Source organism: Lepisosteus platostomus, chromosome 8 (assembly GCF_059453375.1).
Source record: "Lepisosteus platostomus isolate fLepPlt1 chromosome 8, fLepPlt1.hap1, whole genome shotgun sequence".
Taxonomy (NCBI): domain Eukaryota; kingdom Metazoa; phylum Chordata; class Actinopteri; order Semionotiformes; family Lepisosteidae; genus Lepisosteus; species Lepisosteus platostomus.
In genome coordinates, this window is record NC_142618.1 from 5,533,344 (window position 1) to 5,559,535 (window position 26,192).

General features: G+C 38.7%; 1 protein-coding gene across 9 annotated transcripts in view; it reads left to right on the forward strand.

Moving 5' to 3' along the window:
- Nucleotides 1–26,192, forward strand: part of LOC148655551 (sickle tail protein homolog) — a 292,353-nt gene that overhangs the window by 164,468 nt on the left and 101,693 nt on the right. For 8 of the 9 annotated variants that reach the window (XM_088642156.1, XM_088642153.1, XM_088642158.1 and 5 more), the window contains one exon: nt 16,042–16,322. In XM_088642156.1, the coding sequence (XP_088498282.1) occupies nt 16,042–16,322 (281 nt within the window). Of the gene's footprint in view, nt 1–7,603; nt 7,862–16,041; nt 16,323–26,192 lie in introns of those variants that run through there. The other variant, XM_088642157.1, reaches the window with a different exon arrangement.

Genomic DNA, 26,192 nt, shown 5'->3' on the forward strand with positions numbered 1-26,192 from the left:
TTGTCATAGGTTTACATCTGCAGCAAGTTTTTGTCCAGGGTAATGTTCCATCACTCTTGCTGTATCGGTGCACCCAGCTGGTGAAGGCTGGCAAGCTGCAGTTGTATCCTGTTAGCGACACTGGGGAGTCAGTCTAACAGATTCCCATTGGACTGAGTCAGGAGAAAAATCCTACCTAGTCATGGTCTTGACCATAACAATCACATGCTTTCTTAAAGTCATGGGAACTGGAAGACTGTGTAGTTTTGCCTTGTCCTGTTGGAAAACCAATTCTTCTAGACGGGTTAGAAGAAATAAAACAGTCCCAGGATTTTGTCAATTAAAAACATATTGTAACGCAACAGGGGCTCAGGCGGGCGCCCTTGCCGCATCTGGTTGGCCCCATCCCGACTGAGGCTCGAACCCGGGACTTCCGCGTCTCTCTGCAGTGACCTAGCCCCGTGAGCTAAAGAGAGATCTCTCCACAGCCCAGTAGCTGTGGTCCTGCTATCACAGGGAAGGGCGGTGACGTCACCTGCTCTGGTACGCCGGCTCTTACACAGTACCTGTCGGCCGTAAGCGTTACAATATCAATAAGGTTGCAACTTGTACAAAGACATTCTTACATTAAAGGAGATTCCTCTGCATCTCAACACACTGCTACCAACCCGCTGGTTGTGTTGAACAACACAATAGTCAGCTCAGTTCTCACCGTGTCATCCCACACACATCTTCATCTGTCTGGGCCATCAAGGGCAAACCGTTATTAGTGAATAAGGCTACCAGTCTCTCAGTCACCCCGTCTGAAGACAGTGATTTGGTCTCCTAGAGGTCAATATGTTAACCCTGAATGGCCACTGCAGTCTGACAAAAAAACTCTGCTGATGGATACGACAGTGCTGGTCTGGATTCGGGACATGGCCTGCCCCTCCCCAGGCCAGTTTCCTGCCTTCTCTCTCCCACTCTACTGACTGATACAGCAGGGAGTTTTCCTGGAGCCCTGTTTCATAAAGGAAGAAGAAACTGGGACTCTAAGAGAACAAAGGTCATTAAATGTAAGCCATTTTTTTCTTGCAATTTTAGAGCACATACGATTTGTTTTTATTAATTCTATAAAAGCCTTTTACTTTGTGTTAACTTTCTGGATTTGTCACTGGGGGTACTGCATAAAGCAGCTTTATTAATTAAGCTCCTGCTCGGTGTTTCCTATATGACAGACTTTCAACTTTTGCCAGGACTGCTGATCTTATTCTGATGAGCTATTTTGGATTTTTCTCCTGAATCACTTTACCACTCCGTGTCCTTTGAGGGTGTGGAGCTAAGACATACTAATCCGGAAAATCTTAATTTTGCACCTGCCTCCAGTTTTCCATAACATTTCTTATTGTCGAATCCTGTCGCTCCTGTCGAAGAGCTATTTTTTACTGCAAAGGTAATGTATGGTGCAGACAGTATGGATTACACTGGTCACTGCTTTCTTACCTACACATACAGTACCCAAGGAAGTCATCATTCAGACATCATGTAGGCACATCAGTCTTCTGCCCTCTGTTTTGATTTCTGGCCTTTGGATTGTCTGTTTTTCACGCAGTTTGCTTTTCCAGGGTGTTTTACTGGTCGTCCATACTGCAGTAGTTCTGTCTCTGTTGGGTAACTTGTCCTGCAGACAATAAAATATAATTACTGAATATTTCATGAAATAAGTCAGATTTTGATTCCATTATATCACTTCCATGTAGTTCATTTAACACTGAAGCTGTGTAACAACAGCAGCTTGCAGGGCTATTTTGTTTTCTATGTTTGAGCTCTGTGCTCGTTTCCACTTCAGCGAAAGGTTTTGCTTTGCCCATCTTTATAATGAGCCAGGAAGTGAACTTTTTACTGAAAGCAAACAGGAGGTCTGACACCGCATTGTTTATCTGACCCCTGACCCTCTCAATTGCTCAAGCACTTCAGCCACTGGGTTTCAAATAACAACTTGGGGTAACGGGTGGCATTTGGGCTTGTCAGCACCCCTGCAAGCGTCCTACTAATTTTTGGGTAGTAATGGCCTGCATTTCAGCAGGGGATACAGATTTCCAGGGGATAGTGAATTGCTGAATTGAATATGTCTTCAGAGAAGTAATGTTTTTGTCTTACCGTGATTTTTGTAATTTAAATAGTCTAGGCTTTCTTCACCTTAACATGTGTGGCCAGCCTCTTAAACTTCATCAACAAATAGTCTTTGAGCTGTCACCAGATCCATCCATTTTCTCACTGCTGTATCCAGTTCAGGGTCACAGGGGAGATGCAGGATGCAGTCCATCCCAGCAAGCAACGGGCACATGGCAGGACACGCCGTGGACAGGACGTCAGTCCGTCACAGGGCATACCAATACTCCAGATGCGATAGTTCCTTCAGATGCTTGGTTAAAATATCTCTTTTTAATACTGAAGAGTACCTAAATTAATGCGATCTGTTTTGTGCATATTGATTTTGAGAGTTGCCAAGGGACTCCTGTGTCTGACAGTTTTCGGTTTCCAGTTTTAATCATTAATGCTAAATCTTGCCTATAATTCAGACTTTTGTTTGTCTGTTTTTCCACTCAGTTGTTGTTTTCAAAAACAACCAGCGTCAAGGGTATTCTTCCAACACCAGGAAGTTTTTAGAAGAATTACTGTCTCACTTTTTAATTTAAGCAATCGCTCCTTTCTTTGTGTCTGAACAGCTCTGAATAGGTGATCGATTTATACTGAACAGACACCGCTGGGAACAATACTGTATCAAACACTGCTACAGTAAGAACTGATCAGTAAGAACTGCTTCTGTCACCATTTCAGTCAACCTTGTTTGACATCATACTCACTACTACCTTTGCCGAGACTACTTGACTACAGTATGTTGTGTAAGGATCTCAGCAATCATTGTTTCATAGCTTGAGTTAGAAGCCGCTTGAAAGAGAATGGGATTTCTCTATCAAGCTGTTCTGGGAGAGAGAGTTAGAGGGAGTTTTTAACGGCCTACGTACATTTATTTCCAATTTGCCCGAAAGCCATTTGGATCTTCAGAAGCTTGGGCCATCTGCCAAGCTAGAATCAACTTTTAATTAGACTTGAAATTGACAGTTTTAGGCAAAACCAGGGGACACCGCGGTTTTACCTCTAAACCTGATCACTACTGCTCGTCTTTTGACAACATAATTGTCAAAACCATTAAGAAAAGATTTAAGTATCTTCCACTTATGGGATCAGAGAAATTCTGCTCCAATTTCTGAAAGTCAGATCATATAGAGAGGCCCACTCATTCAAATTCTTAAAACCTCTTCTATGGGCAATCCCCCCTCACACATAGAACTGCAGAGGCCAGCGAGTGCTACTTGCACACTCACACATGTGGCAGCTTGTTACTGTTCCTGCACTACCTAGGCACATACCCCTCCCTTGGGATGCCGTGTGTGTGTAATACTCCCCTCAGCATGGACTTCTACTGCGAGGCATTGCTCCTGAAACTGAGGTGCAGCATTCCCTGTACAATCCCAAATGTAATTGCCTCTGTCTGACCCTACTTCTCACCCAAGGGCCAATAGCACGGCAGGACAGTCTCCTATATCCCTGCCTGTTCTTGCAAAGCAAGCAGCACTAACATAGTGTAAAGACATCCACAGCAGCACCAAAATAAAGGCAAAGAAACTGGCGTCTTCGTTTCATTTCATTCTTGTTGGTCTAGGGAGTACGATTAAAAAATTGTTGTTAGAATCATAACGCTGTGGAGACACCGTCATATGAACTATGACTTAATTATACGTTAATTAAAATGGCTCAGGCATCTGAGTGGAAATCGTTACTTTCTAAATAGAACAGTCTTAGAAAGAAAAAATAACTAAATTCAATATCACCCTTTCAGGACAATTTCGAACCTTAAAACTACAGATGATTGTCCTAGAACCATTGAGAATGGTGACACTTTTGCTTGATTTTTACATTTTTATTGCTGGGCACTTGGAGGCTGATGAAAATGTGTTTCTGAGATGTCTTTAGCCCACAAACCAACAAAAGGATCCCCGGTGAGCAGTCCTGAATAGGAACATCGCTCTGAAGAATCGCATCAGAATGGACATGCTGCTGAGTCACTTATCTAATCCTCCCACGCCAAAGCAATGGCAGGCAATCTGTTTGAATTTCTCAAAGCCTTGCTGAAGTCATCCCCTCAGGTCTTCATCAAAACACCAATTACTGACGGGGAAAAAGATCCGTTTTGTGATGTGAAGTAGAACACGACAAAAGATCGGGTCTATACACATCAGCTTTCTTCCAGTTTTTTACATCAGACTCTTGTATGGTTCTTTCTTTTTATATATTTTGTAACCACAAATAGTTGTGACTGTGCTTAATTCACTTTGAAACTTGGATATGTTCCCCAGAAATTAGCTACTTTGAACGACATCGTAATGAAGACAGAACAGGCATGAGCTCTGTAGTACTGATATTTATGAATCCCAATATATGCAATGGTTTAGGAACCTTAACACATTGGTCATTTAACAATTTTGTTATTTTTTTTAAAGCTTAGAACACTTTTTTGAGGCATTCCTTCGAGAACAAAATGCAAAGAAAACTCTATACAGCACGTTCAGAAATATAACAGTGAAGAGTTAATTGTTTGATATTTTTATATGCCTAAAACAATTTGTGAGGCATATTTGGGGAAAGGCTGAGGCAGAAATAATTATTTTCTTAGAAGGCTGAGAAAGAAATGAGAAACAGCTTACCATTCAGCTCTTTTTAAATTACAGTTTCTGGCAAAGTGTACTTAGCTGTGAAAATACCCTCTTATATCCTGTTGTAACCTTTAATAAACTTAACATCTAAATACACGTACTGTATGGAAGATGTTTCAAAGCCCAGGTCAGAGTTTCTTTTGAAAAAAAAAAAAAGAATAATGTTTTTTCACAGACCTTTTAGGCTAATAACCCATCTGATCTTCAACCACACAAGCAATTGGAATTTTATGTCAATTTAAGTGTATAAAAACACTAAAATTGTCTTCAATAAACTGATGAATAACATGTAGATACACTGTCAGCCATTTGCCTATCATAAAATCTGTTTCTGCAAATTATATGCAGCAGCTGGGATAAACATCTCATAACAATAACTGGCATAGCTACTGTACATTTCTATAAAATCTCTCTCTATATATAAATATATATCTTGCAAGTTTTTGAAAGTGAAGGTGGTTCTCATGCTGTAGTCATCAGGGCAAGATCGTTCAATCCAAGATAGCAAAACCAAGTACACACAGCTGTAAGACATTACTCACAGACTAAACTCTTCCCATTAAAGTTGAAAGATTAAAATAAATGTATGTCTTTATAAAGAATGTCTATCATTGAACCGGAGGTCTTTGAAGAGTTTTTTGCTCCTCTGCAAACTGTGGCAGATTGTCTCAAAATCCAAATAATCTTCAGTTAAATGTCTAAAAATATATATAATTGAAAAATAAGTTCGCACAAAGTGATGTGATTACTGTCTTTGTATACTAGGAAGAATTGTATATGTAAAATTGTAATGAATTAATGCGATAAAAATCACTTTAACAGAGAGCAGTAAGTTTTATGTTCAGCATTTAATGTTTTCTGCTTTGTTTCTCTGTGGCTTTTTTATAGAACATGGGTACATTTAGTTTGCCTGTGGGTTACAGTGTTTCGGCTATAATCTCTGGAAAGGTTGGATTCTGTTTTTAATTAAGCCAGAACTGAATGAATTGAAATGTGTTTGCTGTCTGACCAGCAGGTGAACTTAGCTTCACAGAAAGCAGGTTTAAAGTAGGTTAGAATCATAATAAACTTAATACCAGCAGACACTGGGTAGTTAAAGCTGTGATTCCATATGTACAGTGCATCTTTCCAGTTATTTCTGAAAGAAGTACTCTCAGGAAGGAAATTTTAAGGTATTTTCTAAGAAGGCCAAATCTAAACACATTTGTCTGCTGTTCACACTAGTATTGCTTTAATTCTTTTTTATTAACCTGGAGACAGTTTCATCACTGTCAACATCATGTAGATTGTATTATGTGTTCAAGGATATTTCAGATTTTCCTCCAGACCTCAAAAGAACGCTCTGCCTGCCTTAACACCTCGGCTCATTCACCCAGTGTAGAGTACAGTATTATTATAACAGCACTGATGAGTGAGGGGCAGCATCTGTGTGGAAGCAGGAGGTGGAACAATAGAGGTTAATTTCATGCTGAAAAGCAGAGAGAAAAAGCCCAACCTTTCAGCCATTAAGCCTTCTTATGTGTGAGTGCAGCAGGTGAAACTGTTTTTCTTTCTGCTATTCAGTGTGGAATTAACCTCTGTTTGTCCTTTATTTTTAATACTCCCTTCAGTTATAACATATATTTCCTACTTAAATAATTAGGCATGAAGCATTTTTCCTGTGCATCTAGCAATCTTTTTTGGAGCAATATTTTCCCCTCCTATTGTTTTGGACACCTGGGATTTCGGGCAGAGTTCCAGTGAAACTGTTCTGAAAGTATTTTTATTAAAAACATTCTGGCCTAAGCCCGGAAAGCAGAAGGTTGTTAATTATGAATGCAATCAAATACTTGGATTTCCTCCGTGATCACAAGTATTGCAGAACGTGATTTTTTAAATGTTTTCACTAATCACAGAAAGAAATTTAATCTGTTGCATTGACTACATCCTTCTAAATGGAGTATTTTGAGACTTTTTAATTTCACAGTTGTATCCCATTTGTTCAGGTTTTGCACGGTTGTAGAATTAATTATGTGTTTCATCCTTTGTTCATTTATTTGTTTTTATTAAAATGTGTTTATTCGTTGCATTCTGATCTTGTAGGTGATTAGTAGCAACACATAATTTCATGCCCTGCAAGGCATGTAAGTAAAATCTGACTTGAGCTAAATATATATCACTTGGAAACCTATTCTAAATGTAAATGTTGACTAAATTCTTAAGAAGTTGATTGTAATTTTCTAGATAGAAAAGAATGACGGTGGATAATGTATTTTGCAGTCTATAAATCACAAGGATATACAGTAGTACTCTCTGGGTTAAGAATGCTTTTCTGTAAAGGGTTGGAGAATCACCAATGTTACAAATTAAAAACAATACCATAAAACATTTCTAACCCGCATAAAGGCAACCACCATGCAAATCCGAAAGAATCCAGAGAAATAAGAAAGGCTGTGTTAGCTTGGAAAACAAGGTTTGGTGTCCAGCAGAAGGGACTTCAGTCACACTAAATGGAAACCTTTAAGTTATTTATTTACAACCCCACATCATTTCTTCCTTCATATATTTATGATAACTATTGTAAACATTCTGCTTTCCTACAGCGGCAGCGCATTTATAGTATATATGGGACACTTCCCAGTTCAGCAGCTCTTTGCCGTGCTTTTTTTGGAGGGACCTAATGTATAAGACACGCAGATGTGAAATGCATGTTTGTCAGGGCTGAAGTCAAGCCACCCTGCAGTCTTGGGTGTATTGAACAGCAGCTGAAAAGAAGTGATCAGGCTCGCCTGGTGCGTCCTGCACAGGCTGACACCTGTTGGGCCTCTTGGTGCAGCTCAGAGACCATTTTAGCCCGAGTCTAAAAGCACTGCTCACAGTTCCAGCGCTGTGGGCAATTCCTTCTCAATGGAAGACAGTCACGGCTGTGGTATGCAGCTTACTTTTCAAACTCCCAGAGGACTCTGTGTGGGGTTAGGCTCTTTTAAACCTTTTTTCGCAAAGGCAGATTGGAATTCGAACTCTGCAAATGCGGGGCTTTCCCTTCCTTTCTCTCGCTTGCTGTTCTGATCTTGTTTAGAAGAAAATGGATGAAGACTCAGCGGGCGAAGAAAGTGGCTGTTGTTCACACAGCTGGCATGCTGAAGGTAAGCGGTTTAAAGATTAAAACTGGCCACAGAAGCAGTCGATTTTATTTCCTTACGCTTGTTTAACCCCATATCCACGTGAGAGGCTGTAGAATCTGTGGCTGTTAAAAATAGGTCTGAAATTGTGCCTGCTATCCTGCAATGCTAATCCGGGGAAAGGTATTTTTTTAGTGCCCGCTGCCTGGTATGTGTATGTCACCCAGTGTGATGGAGGATGTAATATGACTCTGGCCAGCATTTACTTAAAGGCAAAAAGGGGGAATATAACTCGGTGTCTAATGAGCTCTTTTATTTGTTCATTCCCTTTACGCAGCTTTTTTAAGGATCAGTAACATGCATTATAGCAGCTAATAGGAAAACCTGAGACTATGGCTTAGCAAAGTACTTTTCGTCTGGGATGTTCAGATAAACTGGGTGCTGTGCTTTGGAACAATACAAACTGCGTTGTGGTGTAATCTCACAGATGGCCAAGGAACAATGGATATCTGAAGTCACTTTACATTTTGGTTTTGTAACCCTCCGTCTGTAAAGTTCATAGATGTGTCATATATATACCATAGATTTTTATATGTACTGTATATATAAGGACTTTCTTAAAAAAGCAGATTATTGTGTGGTGGCCTGGTCTATCACCAGGCTTGGCAACTGTGGGACATTTTGGGCAGTTAAAGTGCTGGTTAGTACATATTGCAAAAGGTTTTATGGTACTGTATGTCTGAGAGTATGTAATGTGTCTGGAATGCTCATTCAATTAAGTGCACAATCACTTTTAAATTAATGCCTCTTTGAGTAGTTTTTCCCATACCATCGAAGCTTTGCAAGTAAACCTAATCTTGATTTGAATACCTGCAGCTAACTTTTTCCTGGGTGTGTTCCAGATAAGGATTCTGAAACAGTCTAAATCCTATCAGATTGAGCAGTGGTTTTGTGATATGGTTATGCTGCTAGGTCCATCACAATACTGAAGGTGAATAAACTGCTAAATAGTTCTGGCTTGCCTTTACTTGCAATTCAATTTACTTTTGAACTACTTATGTTATAAGAGTTTAGTATCCAGTCATGCCCCTTTTGTATTTAAATAAACATATGCCCCTTCTCAGAAACCTTAAAGGAAGTACTTTATTTCTCTGTTACTTTAGACAACTCTGTAACTTTCCATATGTTGGAAAAAATGAAGCGACTTTATTTAACCAGTCCTCTCATACTACTTGATTTTAATCACCGCAGTTCAATTTTATAGGCCTTAAATGTGTTTTTCATGCAAATGTGGAGAAAGTAACTGTGACATTGTAATGCAGATGTTATTGTGGAATCCAAAAGCGAAAAGTGTCTGGCTAGGGGAAAAAACTGAGTTATAGAACTTTGGAAGGAAGGTTAGATCCTAATCATGTCTACTCCCACTCTCCTACACATATATATCTTGCATCTTGGACTTAATTTCACCCTTCTCCCTCACATTCTCCTCGGACCCCCAAGCTACACCCTTGGAGCAGCTCCCTGGCTCATTCCTCACCGTACTGAAGGGGGCTTTGGGCATTTGCCATTCCCTCAGCTAGGGCAGTCACAGCAAGTATGCTCTCTACACATTTTGTCCATCCATCACATTCTTTACAATACAGTATAAATATTTTACAATATTCTTTACAAAATTCTTTCCAATACAGTACTAAAATACAGCACAGGTCAATTGGTAACAAATTCTCTTTTTCATAAAACAATGGTGAGTGCTTGTTTACAGAGCACGGCCCTTAGTGGAGCCACTGTCAGTGAGAGATACAAGGCAGCATGCAACAGCAGCATCTGATGTAGGAGTTGATCCCATGACTTTGTGATCCAGAGCCCTAGACCGTAAGCACTTCTTCATGCTGCCAGAGTGGTGGCTATAGTTCATTGAAATAGGTAAGCATTTGCTGAAATTTATATATATGCAATGTCAGTATACATTAGTTTATACAGACTTCCGTCAGGACTGAGCAATATAAAAATATCAAACAGTTTCACATAGAGTCGATACTACACAGATTTCCACAGAAATCAGAATAGATCATTTTAAACAATTTTGTTAAGAGTTACAAGGTAATCACAGTAGGAACATTGTATTTTACACTTTTGTGCTTAAAGAATAACAATTACATTAAAAAATAAAAAAGGGTTTATAATTTTTTTAATTATAGTTTAATATTATAGTATATAGTATATGTTCAGGTGGGGAGCTGCGTCAGCATGCATAGGCTGCAAAGGAACAAGTAATAGGTTTATTCCAGGCTGAAAAGAGAAGAAAGAAAACACAACATTTCGGCCGTGGAGCCTTCTTCAGGTGTGAGCAACCCGTGAGCAACCCTCACACCTGAAGAAGGCTCCACAGCCGAAACGTTGTAGATAGTATATGAGTCAAGAAAGATTTTGACCAAAGCTCACACTGGTTTATGGACAGATGGGACCTTGATAACCCTTCATGAAAGGTTCAAATGAGGAGGTCAGAAAGGAACTTCTGATGCTTCAAAGAAACCACTTCTACATGAAGCATGGTGATGCAAATCTCCTGCATGGTGCCTCTGGAAAGAGCTCACTCATTTTTATTGACTATACCATTAAAGACAGTAGCAGCAGAATGTATTATGGGGTCTGCATAAGCTTTTGGTTTGATTATGTAGAAGAAAATGCTTCCATACTTATTGACTGGTGGTTTACCATAGCAGCATGACAATGACCCAAAACATACAGGGCAGCCATACAGGACAGCCCCTAAGGAGTTCATTAGGCGAAAAGAAAATTTTAAAATCTTAGACTGGCTACTGTTTGTCAGTCTTCAGATTTATATCTAATTGAGCATGTTTTCTATGGGTGGAGGAAGTCAGAGCACCAAGAACACAGGGCAGCTGCAGGAGAGCATTTCATATGGGTCACAGACTTCATGCAGTTACTGCCTCAAAAGGGTATGCAACCACTTACTGACGTTTACACTCTGAAATGTCAATTAATTAAATTGAATGTGTCCCAATACTTACCGTCACTTAATGTAAGTAGATTGCATACAGATGTTTTTCTATTCTCATACAAATGTATTGGGACTCCTGGGGTTGGTGGTCACTGTACGTGGGCCTTTTCTTGTTTTTTTCCTCAAGAGTATGGGAGAATTTGCTTGCTGCTATTACTTAAAGTGAAGGATCTAGCGTTTCACTTCTTCAAAGGAAGTCTGAAAACTGCCTACAACCTACAGCTGCCTACAATTCTCCAGGTGGATGCTGCACATTGGTGGTGGTGGAGGGGATCCCCATTACCTGTAAAGCGCTTTGAATGGAGTGTCCAGAAAAAATGCTATATAAGTGTAAGCAATTATTATTATTATTATTATTATTATTATTATTATTATTATTATTATTATTATTATTACAACCTATCCCTGCACCATCCCTTGCAAGAAGCAGGCCAGGAATGTCCTAAAACAAAAAGAATGTACTCCCAGAGAAGGAACCTGCCAGCTTGCTCCATGCAAAACTACCTAACCACCCCCAGAGGAAAAGCACTCAGTCTGCAGTTTCCTTCAATTCAATTCAATGTTCAGGTTCAAAAGGTTTTTACTTTTCATTCAAGCTGTCGCAACTCGTTGTTTTATTGGGCTCTATAACTGACAATTTAATCTATTTGCTGAACTCTTGTATATACTCAGCGCAGGCCACTATTGACACCACCTGCAATTATCGTGTGGTTAACTAGGGAATGTAATTCCCACAGCTCCTGAAGAGCCCCTCAGACTCCCCAGACCAAATATGGAGAGATATAGGCATTAAGGACTACCTCTGATTATCACCAGAATCTGGTTCAGCTGCTATTTAACACTTTAGCCTTGTGGTGTCGGTAATATAAAATTCAATTTTGTAACTTCTTAAACTGAGGACGCTGTTATATTACTTTGTTTCAGCCCAGGAACCAGTGTTCTACTAATCAGTGTAATTGCGACTCTGCAGTGCACAGAGTGATCTCATGCTCAGTCTGACCACAGAGAATTTTTGTGAAACTGGAAAGAACTTGTTCAGTCAAATAATATCTAAGTCAACAGTGCATCACAGCAGGTTTGTAATTTGAGGATTTTGGCTGTTTGCATGCAGAAGTATAACTGAAGAGCCATTTCAATTATTGCTTTACTTCTTAATGCATGTGAACCTATGTGCCTGTTGTGTGCACAAACACCACTTTCCCAGGCGCCGATTCGCCAGGGATCATTTCTTTCCATGCCATCATAGAATTTACCATTATCACATGCCATCATGGAATTTGTTTTTCATACTCAAAAGGTAAAAAGGAGCATGATAGCAAACTTAGATTTTCACAAGTATATTGTATTGTTTATTGCAGTCATCTCACAGCATTTGTAAACTCTGGTGTTATATCGATACTGTTGATAAACAGCCCATGTATACACACTCTGGCTACAGCTGCAGGATCTCCAGTCAGATGAATACACGCTCAGTGGCTGGCCATGAGTGGGTGGTTTGAGTCGGAGAACAAGTCTGCTATCACTTTTCCTGACCAGAACAAGTTGCAGACATCAGTCCTGTTGTAAAGTGGAAGAGCCAGTGGAATGTGCATTTCAGTCTGACAGATTATTTATTACCTTTGTCACAAGCTCATCTGAAAGTGATTTGAGACGGAAGAATGAAACCAGACTGCATTTCAAGCACGTCGAAATCTTGAGACGTACATTCTGTCACGGCTGTCTTGCTGCTCGAAGAGGCCCAGCACATTGTTCAATGGGGGGGTGTATATACAGTACATGCGTATACCAAGAGGCATTTAAAACGCAATTTGAATTCCACCATGTACTGTATGGGGTGTTACAAAACCCAGGTGACCGTGATCTGCTTTTTACATTTGTTTAATTGATTTCTCTGAAAGTGAAGTGAATGAAGTGATTTTAACTGGTAAAGGTAAAGTCTATATTAGAGCCTAGAGAGTTTCTTTAGCATCAATTGGACAAGAGAGCATGTGACTCCTGCCCTCTATGGAATAATAGTCCTCTGTTCCTCAGTACTGTACAGCTTATATCAGGTACGCCTCCTCCCACAAACTCCTGTTTGGAGTTATCTTGTGAACTCAGGAGGATAGAACATATATATTCTATACTTTCTATATTTTGAATGTAATTTTTCTTTCAGAAACCTTTTCATGGAATGGCTACATTATGCATTTCCCTCGTGTAGAACTTTTTGTTTTTCAATTATTCTGAATGATGATTTTGTGTTCATAAAACCTTCTTCTGCTCTACAGCCCAATGTTCAGAACAAAATACAAACTGATGTATTTGTCTTTAAGATATTCATGTCTGAGGGCATACATCTATAATATAATGCATTAAGCTCTGAGATCTATTTCTGAAATTAACCGCTGTAAAACATGCTAAAGCAGTCTTTAAAGGCCACAGAGCTTCACACCCCTAGTAGGTTATGGTAATCTGTGTTTTCCAAAGTTATTTTCCTCAAGCTCTGTTATTCCAAGCATTTCACAGATTATGTACTTATTTATTTATCATTTCCTTAGTGTCTAAAAAAATCCTATTAATATAAGCTCTAAATCCTTTAAATGCACAACTGAGTCTTTCTCCCATTGTTTTGACCAAAAAAAGTATTATCACATGACACAGTTTTACACTTTACTGGAAGTTGAGCCCAGCAGTTTCCAAAAAACATTCCCATCAAGAGGATGTTGCTATACTGTGCAGATATTGGTGTGGTTAAGAGGTTGTTTAAACTTTGTAGTGTGTTTCCGGAAGGAAAAAATAATTTCCACTGTACTGTACGTATCTTACAAGACATTGTAAATGACTGTAGTGGTTGATTCTGTTTTCTTTCAGGGCCTTGATATCCTAAGTAATTTAAACAAGAACCAAAGCAGACAGTATAAACAAAATTAGAGATGTCAGCTTTTGATAGATAAAAATTAAAGTGCAGCCTAAAGTCTTATTTGAAAGCTACCATGAGTACAGTATGACAGTTTCTCAGAGATAATGTTTTTATCTTTTTGCTTAGATTAATTTGCTGTCATGTTAAATTATCTTTTTGAGTGAATGGGTGACTAAAATATAGAATACTCCGAACTCTCTTAGAATCTATAATATGGTATGAAACATTGTTCTTCACAAATTACATCACCTTTTCAAATATCAGGGCAGTGAATTTTTAAACTGCATCACAATCATGTTCAGTAATTATTTTAAAAGGTTAGGATGTTTTAGGATTGGTGACTGGGTTAAAAAGCAGGAAATGTTTTATTACAATAAAGTTTATTGTAAATTTAAATATAATTTCTTTTCTTAGGAGGTGTTTTTGTTAACTTTTGCATGCATGCATAGATGTAAGGTTGCCTTTATTATTTTATTTATATTATTGTGTAATCAACTGATAGGTAAAATGTACAGACATACTGGGAAACTTGTACAATTACACAAGATAAGGACACTAAATGTTAATTTTGCAGATCTGCACATTCTTTTGTTATACTTTTCCTCTGTGACATTAATAACTTTTCAACTCTAGATTCCCTTTGTGTGAATGTATTGCTTTCAGATTACAGATGACACTGATAGGGTGTGAATGGTTCTGTCATCTCAGCATTTTCCAGGACTCACTTTTGAAATTAATTGTAGAGGGTTTATGAGCCCTGTACATAAACTCATAATATAAGAAAAATAATAATAATAAAATAAATTATATATTAATATGAGTATACTGTATATTAATATATTATTAATAAATAATAAAAATGATCTTACTGCTAAAAATGCTAAATTCAAGGAGGTTGTGCAGCTTGGTTTCGGATGAAAAGTTGTAGATTATCATTTCTCTTGCTTTCTGTTTTATTTTCTTGTGTGGTTGATTGTAACTTTAATTTCTATGTCACCGTAAGTGAAGTGCAGTAGAGAGCTCTGAGAAGAGAGGTCTGGGGAGAGGGATTTTGCATGTCTTAATGGAGAACATAATATACTGTAAAGCAAAGGAGGGATGGAACTTGTGACACTTTGATGTGAGAAAACTGACTCATGTTCTGGTTGAAATACAGCAATAATTTAACTTAGTAACAGAACAGTTATTATCTAGTTGTCACCTTTTCTTCTCATAGAAATGTTGTGTTGTGTGCAACTCTTAAAGTATGAAAATGTTTCAATTTAGGTAGCACTTCTCAGAAAAGATATGGGACAGCAGTGTTTCTTTTCACGTCATTTAGATACACTATCTATTACCTGCAATTGAACTTTAAAAATGGTACAATTAGTGTTCAAACTTTCCATCACATCTGAAAGATACTGTAGCACATTGATCGGCATTTCAAACATACTTCAAAGTGTCTTCAAATATGGAATTTATTTCTCAAATTAAGTGTTTGAGCTTAAAGGATTGGTATTGTATTGTTAAATATGACATCCTGAAAAGTAAAAGGAAGATGTCTCTGCCACACTGTAAAATTACCAAGAGCATTACTGGAATTGAGAATCTGCTTGATAATGAGTTAAATATGCTCCAACATTCTGTTTTTTCACATTTATGTAAAAACATTCTAAATAGAACTTCTTTCTGTCCAATGATGGGAAGAGTAATTAAAGTAATTAAATGTCAAATTGATTAATTAGGTAGGAAACCATCATTGGAAAACACATATACCAGAGTAACACATATGAATAATCCCTGTCTAATTCATTTTTAAAAGCCTGGCTGGATGAAGAACTGGCAGGTGTTATTGCCAGCGACTCCTTTTTGTGCTCTGTCTTTTTCTGTGTAAATTCTTAGTGGAGTTCAATGTCTTTTTTGACTTGGACACAATCTCATACTGTACTTGGGCTGCTTGGGCTCCAAACTGGCATGTCAACACAGCCTTGGTCTGCTACTGTACGAACACACGTTTTAAACCAGCATAAGCGTTTGTTTGACATTTCCAAGAGCATCATTCTCATTAGAAATGCATATACGTAAGAACCCACACTACTAGCCAGTGTATTAATATGAATGTACAAAATACTACATTTTTTTTTATTCAGTTTTTTAATAACAAATTTAGATTTTTTTCCTGAGGTAGCTGCCTGAAATGTGTTGTGTGACATTGGTGGTATATCAACATATGGTACTGTATCTGGAAGTGCCAAGGGGAATCGTTGGCTCATGTTTTTTCCTATGAAATCTTGTTTGCAGAACAAGGGAAAAGCAACCTGAGAGTGACAGCGCCAGAGGATGCAGAGCACCTTAGCAAAAAACAGGGCGCAGGTAATGGGACTAACCGGACAGACTCGAAGCCTTCCAGGAACATCCCAAGAAGACACACTGTAGGAGGCCCCAGGAGCTCCAGAGAGATTCTCGGAATGCAGCCCTCGGACATGGACAAGAAGAGAGAGGCCTTCTTGGAGCACCTGAAGCAGAAGTACCCACACCATGCGTCGGCGATCATGGGGCACCAGGAGCGGCTCAGAGAACAGGTAGGGTGGACCTAGCCTGAAACACAGGAAGGCAGAATGGGGAAGTGCAAGCAGGAGAGTGCAGTTCACATGGTGTAAACCGCAGAAAACGCCAGCTGTAACGAACCAAACTCCACATAAGTGATAAAACATCATCCAGTTGCACAAATCTTGAATTGTGAGAAGTGTGTATGCACTGTGTATGATTTTGTTTTACACATCTGTTGAAAAGCATCTAAAGCACTGGAGATTGGACTATTCATAGGCGGTGCATGATGGTTTTTCCACAGTGTTTTTCGTGAACATTAAAGGACCGTGAATTGTAGAAGAGGAACTGTTGTGATTCTTCAAATACTGGATTAAAACTCCCGCTCAGGCAATTAAAAGGAAATATCCATAAAATACGTTTGCCGGCTCAGTTGATGAAGTAGGTCACATGAAGGTCTGAGGGAAAATACACCTAAGTAAAGAGAGTAATTCACATTTCATATTTCTTCAAAACAGGAAAAGTTCTCAAATCCGTACTAAATTTCTTAGAGCGATTCGGGACCAGTTCGCCATCCACTACTGCAAGTTTGTCTGAATGTTTCCCGGTTTGCTTGGTTTGGTGCTTTTTCAAAAACATTTCAATCACATTTATGCGTGGAAATATGAGGTTTTCATTTTGCTTTTTTTTCCACTCAGGGCAGACAGGATAATTGCCTTAGGAAATTATTAAATACGTCTATGGAATAGCTATATACAGTGCATAGCAAAAATATTCAGACCCTGTATGTGGTGTCCAATTTTTGTGAAAGAATGATGCATATGCCCTTTTAATCTTAATATTTTGTTCCAAACCTGAATACTCAAAATGAAAGACTTTTAAGGGTAAAATGATATACAGCAAATGTCAGCAAAAACCATAGAAATAAAAAACTGAAATGTCTTGATTTCAGAAGTATCGAGACCCATGAACTCTATTGGGTGAAAGCACCTTTGAGAGAAATTACAAGCAAAAGGCATTTTTGGATAAGTCTCTGCCAGCTTTGTATGCCAGCTTGGTGCAATTTTTGTCCATTCTTTGTGGCAGTCTTTCTTAAAATCTCTCACGTTGCTTTAGTGATTGCTTATGGATGGGGACTTTCAGTAAAATGTATGTCAGAACCCTGACTGGGTCACTCAAGGACATTAGGTTTCTTATGGTTAAACCATTCCAGTGCAGCTTTGACCTTCTGCTTTGGGTCATTGTCCTTCTTTAAGCTGAGTTTTTATTCCCTGTTTTAGATCTGAAGCAGGATTTCTTCTAACATTCACCAGTACTTTGCTCCGTCTACATTTCCATCGGTCTCGACAAGCTTCCTAGTTTCTCCTGATAAGAAGCAGAAATATAAATAATGCCGCCACCATCGTGCTTGCAAGGAGGGATGGTGTTGAAATGTCACAGGGGGACCGAACACTTTGAATCAAGAAAAAATGTCCGAGTTACGTACACCGCAGAGCTTCTTTTCAATTCTCTCCGTTTTCACCTCCGACTCCACTCTCCTGTCCGTAGGTGAACAACGTCTTTCACTATTTATAAAAGTTCCCGCACTTGTCTTGAATCACAATCCGTAAATCGTTGTCTGTTTTCGTTCTTTGTATGTCACCGTTTAGGGAAGTTACCACACCAGTCCTGAATCACAATCCGTAAACCGTTGTCTGTTTTGTACCAGTCCGTTATTCCTTAAGTTCAAGTTCAATACACTTCCTACTTCTTACTTCCTGCTTCCTGCTTCCTGCTTCCTGCTTCCTACTTCCTACTTCCTACTTCCTACTTCCACCTACTGGCTTCTGCACCGCTTTATATTTTGTCCTACCTAATAGAGCTCGCTTGTTTCCACTTGTATTGTTGGTTAAGGCCCTTCTTTTGATAGGTCAGCTGCCATCTTGCTTAGGTCCTTTCCAAGTATTTTAAGAATATCATTGCGGAAATACCTATTGTCGATGATCCTCCCACGGGCGACCTTACAGTGTTCACTGTGTAATGCACTGTGGTTCTTTGAATTGAGACCAATATTGCATTGTCTGACCACATTTGGACACATCTGCAGTGTCAGCGCTGGGTTTTCCACTCTGCTGCACAGGCCAGCTTTGTGAGGGGACTTGGATATTATTGAACCATTATTGACATTTTATCCCACTAAATTCTGTCACGCCTCCAAAGTCACCATTGGGTCTTTGAAATGTTTGTATACCTCTCCCCTGATCTGTGTCTTTATACAACTTTATCCCTGCTTTGTTTTGAAAGCAACTTGGTCTTCATGATTGAATCTTTGCTAGAAATTCATGACCTCACTGAGGACCTTACCTTGTATCTGAATTCTGAAATGAACCACCTTTATTGCACACATTAAATAATTTTAGATTTGCCACAGAAGAGGGTTTGAATTCCTGTGGAATCATGACGTTTCCATTTTTATTTCAGATTAGTTATATTTATTTCTTTTTGTTTTTGTTTTGAATCTGCTCAGTACACTGCGTATATAACAAATTTTAATTGCTACTTTAAAGTGTCATGACTGCAATGAGAAATGAGGGTCAAAAGTCAAACCAGGATTAAACATCACCCCTAAATTCTTTAATTCTGATTGAAATTCAAGCACAGTGCCATTCACAGACAGGGTTACTGTACTTGCTGTACAGAGGTGGTGGGAGGTGCTGAGTAGCACAACCTCAGTCTTGTTCCAATTTAAGTGAAGGAAACTATGAATCACTCAGGTTTTTATATTAGAGACGCAATTAGTGCAGAGATGGCTACTTTTTTTGTCAGGTTTAGTATGGGCATAGATGTGAGTAGCAGCAGCATGGATATGATCGTTTAGAGCATGTCATTTCAATCCATAACCAAGTGTGAACATGTAGATGCTGAATCGCAGGGGTCCAGTATCAAGCCATGGGAAACAACAGACTCAACAAAACCCAACTTCAGAACTAAGAACCCCCAAGAGAAATAAACCAGAGCCGAGAGTCAAAACCAGAACGAGAGCAAAAGTACCAAAACCGAAACCAGGAGATGTAGACAGAGAACAAACCAGGGTCAGGAAGCCAAAAACCAAGTAGTGAATAACAATGTGACTGGGAGTAGCTCTAGCCAGGAAAACCCTCATTCTGAGCACCGGGAAGAGTGTGAGGCAGCATTAAACAGGCTGGGGAAAAGGGATAACTGGGAACAGTTTTGGAATGTCAGGTGGAATGCCGATTCCTCTGGGGGCGTGGCGTAACACACTTAGGTCTAGGAGAATTAGGATGTGTCTGTTCAGAGGAACGTGTGAGATCTTTTCTAACTATATAGTTATTTTTTCAACTGTATCATTCTTAAAAAGAAAGTGAAACTTTGTGTACATGAAAAATATGCATTTGACCATTTATTGCATACTGAACAATTGCTCAATTGAAAAGGTGTCCTGTGGGTAACCTGTCTATAACCAGGAACTATAGCATTACTGTACCTTATTTAACAAGCTACCTGCTGTTGATGGTGTTTTGTAATTTCTTGTGTAATTTTTCTGCAACCCTTAAGACACAAAACTAGAATTAATGCATCTAACTTGTTAAAATCTTTCTTATCATCTTTTGAAATACTGAAGACGTAAAAAAATCTTCAGCAATAAATAAATGTGGACTGTACGTTGGAGGAATCTGCCTGTTGGGTATGGTTGTTTTACAGTAAATCATTAGGTCTTTGTCATCTCTAAAAAATGCAAGTCTAATGGGGTTTCCTGTTCTTCTAGTTCTTTTCTCACAAGTGTCATCTTGTATAAGGAAAACTGTCAACTGACAAAACAAACTACACTCTTTCTTTCGCTCAACAACTGCACTCAGACTCCACCCAGCAAAAAGTTTCATAAAGTTTGCATTGTTCATAACACCAGGCTTCCAGCCTCCGAACAAATTAAACAATATGAATTAAAGTATTATATTTTGTCTTATGAATCATTTTCTGTAGGCTGTCAGAAACTAGGAATCACTATATGTGTGCTATCATTAATAAAGGTTAATTCCAATAAAGGCTAACTCCACAGTGTGCAACAGAAATACTGAAGCTGAAATACTGTGCTTCTCCTCTGTATTTCTCATCATGGAATTAACCTTTACTTGTTCCTTTGCAGCCATCACACACTGGCGCAGCTCCCCACTCCACCCTCTTCACATATTTAATACATCTCATTTGTCACGAGGCTTTGAATGGCGTTTTGAATTAAATAAAATGAATCGTTATAAATTTGAGCATTTGTAATCAAAAGGTGATTAAGCGGAGTTGAGCCCATTTCCAGTGGATTTAAAGAGGCTGTCAGCCTGCTCTTGAGTGATAAACTCTGAAGTTTTGATTCTTGCCAACCAGAAAGGAGCTCACCAGGAAAAAGATAGTTGCAGAGTGGAGAAGAGTAACGTGATTTCTAGTAGGACACCGCAGTGCTCTCTGAACGAGTGAAAGCTTCCATTCCACTTTAGTGCTTCAGCAGATTAAAAAAAAACACATTGTGCTGAGGCAAAAGAGTATCTAGAATCATACTGACAGGTGCTCACAGACAGTCCTTCTCAGACAAGGTTTTAATTGACTTTATATTTCAGGTGCTTTTTAGTATTGAATATTTGGCAAAGTTCAGCAAGTAAATAACTAAGACATTGAAAAGAGCGGCACGTGTTCCCCAAGGGCAGGGAGGGAGCATGAGGAACTGGATTGTAGACTTTAGCTTTCGGTGTTTAAAGGCTCAGTGGCAATCAGGGTGCTTACTGGAGCTCAACAGACACAACACCATCAGGGCAAGCCTGCTTTGCACAGGCAAGTCAGCCTTCTTGTGACTTTCATAGGGTTTACTGCAAACCCCGTCTAGCAAAACACTCGTATGAATGGCAGCCCAACTGCAGTGCTGGAGAGTAACATGGACTTGGGGGGTTCTTGGACACATGACTGAAAGTGGCCTACAAATCATTTTGAGTCAGTGCTACAGGCTCCTTTTAAAACCATGTGACTTGGTAATTTACAGTGCCCTCCAAATGTGTCGCTACTGCTGTTGTTTTCCTCTTTATAATGCAATTTGTATCTGTGATCATGAAAGTAATATGAATTATGAGTAGAATATAGAATATGATTTATTTTGGGTAACTCATATGCATATATTCAGTCATATTAGAATAGAAAACAGACTGGGTGTTGACAAACCCAGTAATGTCAAGTGATCAGAAGTATTTATGTTAGTTTACAGTATACAAATTACATTATGTGGTCCCATAGCTCTTTCAAACAATAAGAACGCAACTCATTGGCAATGCTTTGCCAAGACTTTGCTAGAGGAGCTTGAGTGCTTGCCCATTCCTGGGGTATTCTGTATTCTGACCTTTTCCTCAGCATGTACAACACATGTTGAATGGGATTTAAATCTAGTGATTGATGATTTTCTAAAATGTGTTTTCTCCTGCTGAACATCTTGATTGCATTGGCTGTATATATATTATAGGGGGTGTAAAACAGAAGTTCAATCTAATGTTTTTATAGAATTCATGTAGTAACTAATTGCTTCTTGCCAGTATTCCAAATACAGTCATAAACATTTAAACTGTTGGCTAAAGTTTTCAAGCTTGACCAGTATTTTAGACCTGTTTGGAGACCTGGAAACACAATACTGTATACTGAAAGCAGTTTAAAGTTTACCCTAGTGCTTTTATATTAGTCAGTTCAGTATGTGTGCTTTACGTGTGGTCATCGCTGCAAAAAGGTCAAAAATGGCTAACATTTAGAAAGCAATAAACAATATATTTACACACTGGTGCACAATCCAAACACCACAGCCTATGTTTTACATCAACTGTTTATTGGGCACATACCATACGACATTGTAATTTACATTTCAGGTCACGAGAAGGTTTTGTTGATTGTTTGAGTTGTACTAATCCACGGGAAAAGAAAACACTGAATTCAGGTCATGTGGTTTTATGGAAAAAACAGGTGTTCATAAAATTGCCAAAATTAGCTGCTCAACAGCCAATATTAACAGCCATTGAACATGATTTTAATTAGCAATGAAGATCACCTTCATCAAACAACATGCTGACCAAGAGAAACCAGGAAACGATAGATAGATCATACCCTGAAAGACAATGCATCACCTCTCCAACTCTGGACCATCGCACCCAACTGATACATTGGGCATGTTTTTGGACTCCAGTGGCCAGAGCAGGAGAACTTTCAGCTTTGAAACAGCTTACAGTACTCATCAGAATGACTGTAGATCTCTTTCTGCGTGAAAATCATCTGCCTGTACAGGGAATATTCAGGAGAAACGTGGTCACAGCCGAGTGATGAAATGATGGTGATGAAATCACCGATGAACATGTAATTGTGAAGTAATTGTGCAGGAGTTGTGATGAGCATTATGCAGCCTATTGCATTGTTCAAGCCAGAAGGTGGGGTGGTAGAGGAAGTAGGGATGATTCTCCTTTAACACAAGAACTCCTTAAATGCCTCCTTACTGAATGGTGATCAACTGATGGGAACCTTGAACCAACAGATGTGTCACTCCTGCAGCCCAATCTAGAAGTGCAGATTCTGCAGCAGGACAGTGCTGGTAAATTGGTAAATTGCCGTAACCACAGTTGCACATGTTCAAGGAGACAATGTAGAGATTTATGGGACCAACTTTCCAAAGCCATCAACAGGAGAGACCGAGGTCATAGTAAGCCCTCGCCAGCTGGCAGCAGCTGCACAGAGGAGTGATGAAACATCACAGCAGCCTGTGCAGAGGCTGATCAGATCTGTGCATCAGTACCAGTAGGAATGTGTCAATGTGCAGGGAGCTTTTTCATGTGTTCATTTTGACAGTGGCAGACTGAGAACATATCATGGAACTTTGTTTTCATGGATCTGTTTTGATTTTTAACATTTAAAATGTTAATTAGGTCTTGAGGGTTGAAAATTTGAGGTTGTAAGCTTGAGGGTTGTTTCCTTTGTACATTTCTGTTACGTAGCTTTGACATTTCACATTAAATTATAAAGCAAAACATATGGCTGTACTTTCTATGTCCAAATAGAAAGAAAACATAACATAAGTAATACAATAAGTAGGATACTGCTTCTACCGTGTCATTTAAAACAAGAAACATTCTCAAATCTGATAAAAAATATAATTATTCTAAAATGCTAACTCTAAATACCTCGGGTTCACTTATGATTCTATGAGAGGATGTTATCTATGGTCTTAAGTTGAACATTTTAACATTTTTTTCAGCAGAAAATATCTCATTATCAGACTGAATAGAGAATATTAACCCTTTTTCAACAGCAAGTGTTTAATAACAATAAAAACAGAAATAAAAGCTTTTAGTTTTTAAAAAGATTTTTACCATGGAAATGTTATATGAAACATCATGTACTATATAAAGAGTATATTTATATATTGCGCAATTTATGTTGCGTTCTGGTGCAGTTATAAAGGAATAGTTTTTTGCTGGTCCTTATCCAGTTGATGTGTACAATGAAACGTATTCATGGTCAATGCAAAAAAAAATTCCCAATTTATATGAGAAGTATTTCATGACAACTGAGTCATAAGATATTCAGTATTAAAACCTTTAGCATATTATTTTTGTTCCAGACTATATATACTCACATATGGTGTACTGCATATACATTTACAAAAATTATCACAGCTACTAAAATCCATTTGGTGATACATTTCATGGATAAGTACATATTTACATACAGGAGGGGATCCACTGCATTCACTACTGAAGAACAACACCCACGTGAGTGACACACGGCTGCCAGTTTGCACCAGCAGTGCCAGGACAGCAGATCAGAGAGTAGTGAGGAACATTTCACCAGGTATTTTAAAGAAGAACTTTGGGTAGGATAGATCCTGCAAGCCCAGCATGGACCTTAGGCAGGACATAAGAATCACAGACAGTTGCATTACATCGTCAGTGATTAACTAGTCAGGACCTCAGTATAACACCACACCTGAAGGGTGGCACAATGTTCCCTGTCACCATGATGGGACATTGGTTTGGAAATCCCAGTCCAGGAAAAGAGTGCAAGTCACTGCTTCTCCAACACCACCTGCAGCAGCAACCCACAGAGGTTGTCTTTACAATTCTCCTGTTCTGGTATTGATAACCTTTGTTTGGCTTTTGAGACCTGACAAGAACAGACCAGGAGGCTCTTGAATTTCACCCCCATTTATTCCTGTGAAAATAATATTCCCTGTGTGGATTTTACACAACCCCTTCTGCCCTTTTAGTCAGAGGGCTTCACACCTCTTTCACAACATAAGGTATTTTAGGATAACACTAAAGGGAGCTGAATTAACAAATTAGCGTGTGACCTGCAAAGGAATGGGTAGAGGTACTGTAAATACCACTCTGAGTAACAAGATTTCTTCTCATTTTCCACCATAGTATTATCCTTTACTTTTATTCATAGAATTATTTTAGACAAAAGACCCATAAAGAAACATGGGACCAACCAAGACAATTGTCTAGGTTAACTTCAAGGGTACCTAAAGGGGAGCAGCAATTTGTTAAGTTCAACATATATGATTATATACCCCTTACTGTGTATACTATAATATACAACACCACCAGCTCTATAAATTATAATGTAATGTAAGGCAACTCACTGATTACTGATGTTCCTGTGAAGGTAGAATATGCAATTAGAAAAAAAGCTCTCTTTAGGAAATGGTACTCTATTAAAGAAACTGCAGAAAATATCTGCCAAGAAACTGTTCATTATTGGAGTACCACAGGGTTCTATAGTAGGACCACCACTATTTTTAATTTATATTACAAATCTAGGTTTCGGTATACTTATTAAACTAGCCAAGGTTGCAGATGATACCAAATTAGGAGGATAAGTAAACACTGAAATTTAAAAAAGATGTAGAACAAATTAAAGACTGGCCAAACTCGGCAGATCATGTTTAATATAGACAAGTGCAGGGTCTTGCCTATAGGTAGAAAAAACATCATATGAAAATACAAAATAAGAAATGCTGAGCTACATGTGAAAAAGTTCAAGTAGGTAGCTGCATCTCTTGTCTTCTGCAAACAGAAGAAAAGAGACACAACGAAGAAGGCCCCACAAGCAAAGCTTTGTGTCTCTTGTCTTCTGTTTGCAGAAGACAAGAGACACAAAGCTTTGCTTGTGGGGCCTTCTTCGTTGTGTCTCTTTTCTTCTCTATTCAGCCTGGAATAAACCTTTACTTGTTCCTTTGCAGCCTACGTGGACAAATACTTGTGTTTATGTTGCCATATCATTTAAATCTTCTAGACACTGTGCAGAAGACACTAATAGAGCAAACAAACTGGTTGGAATATATTTTAAATATAAAATATATGATGATTTATTTTAACATAACATTTAATAATATGTACTTGTAAAATATATTAAATGTGTAAAACATATGGCAGTGCATTTAAACCCAGGAACAGGAGGCTGGTCACTACACAAAGGATAGTGGGAGTATGGAACAAGCTGACCAGCCATTGTTGTTGTAGCTGACATCCTGGTTTCTTTCAATACATGGCATCCTGAGATCAACTGATCACTTATTGAGAAAAGACAAAAGGCCTTCTCTCATTTGTAACCTCTCTTCTATTTTTATGATAAGCACCACAAATCTAAGGGGAAAAAACCCATCCTGAAAAACACAGTTACAAGGTTATAAAACACAGTGGCAGGTGGAAACAGAATGAAAAAGAATTTTACAGACTGATAAAAACGTCATATTTTCAGAACGAAATGGTTGTACGTGGATAAAACAGGACAGGGCAGGCCAGAATGCTGCGTAGTGCCTACAGTAAAAGATTGATGTGATGTAAGGCATCTTTTGGGTGAAGAGGTTTTTTTTTTTCACGGCCAAACTTTAAACA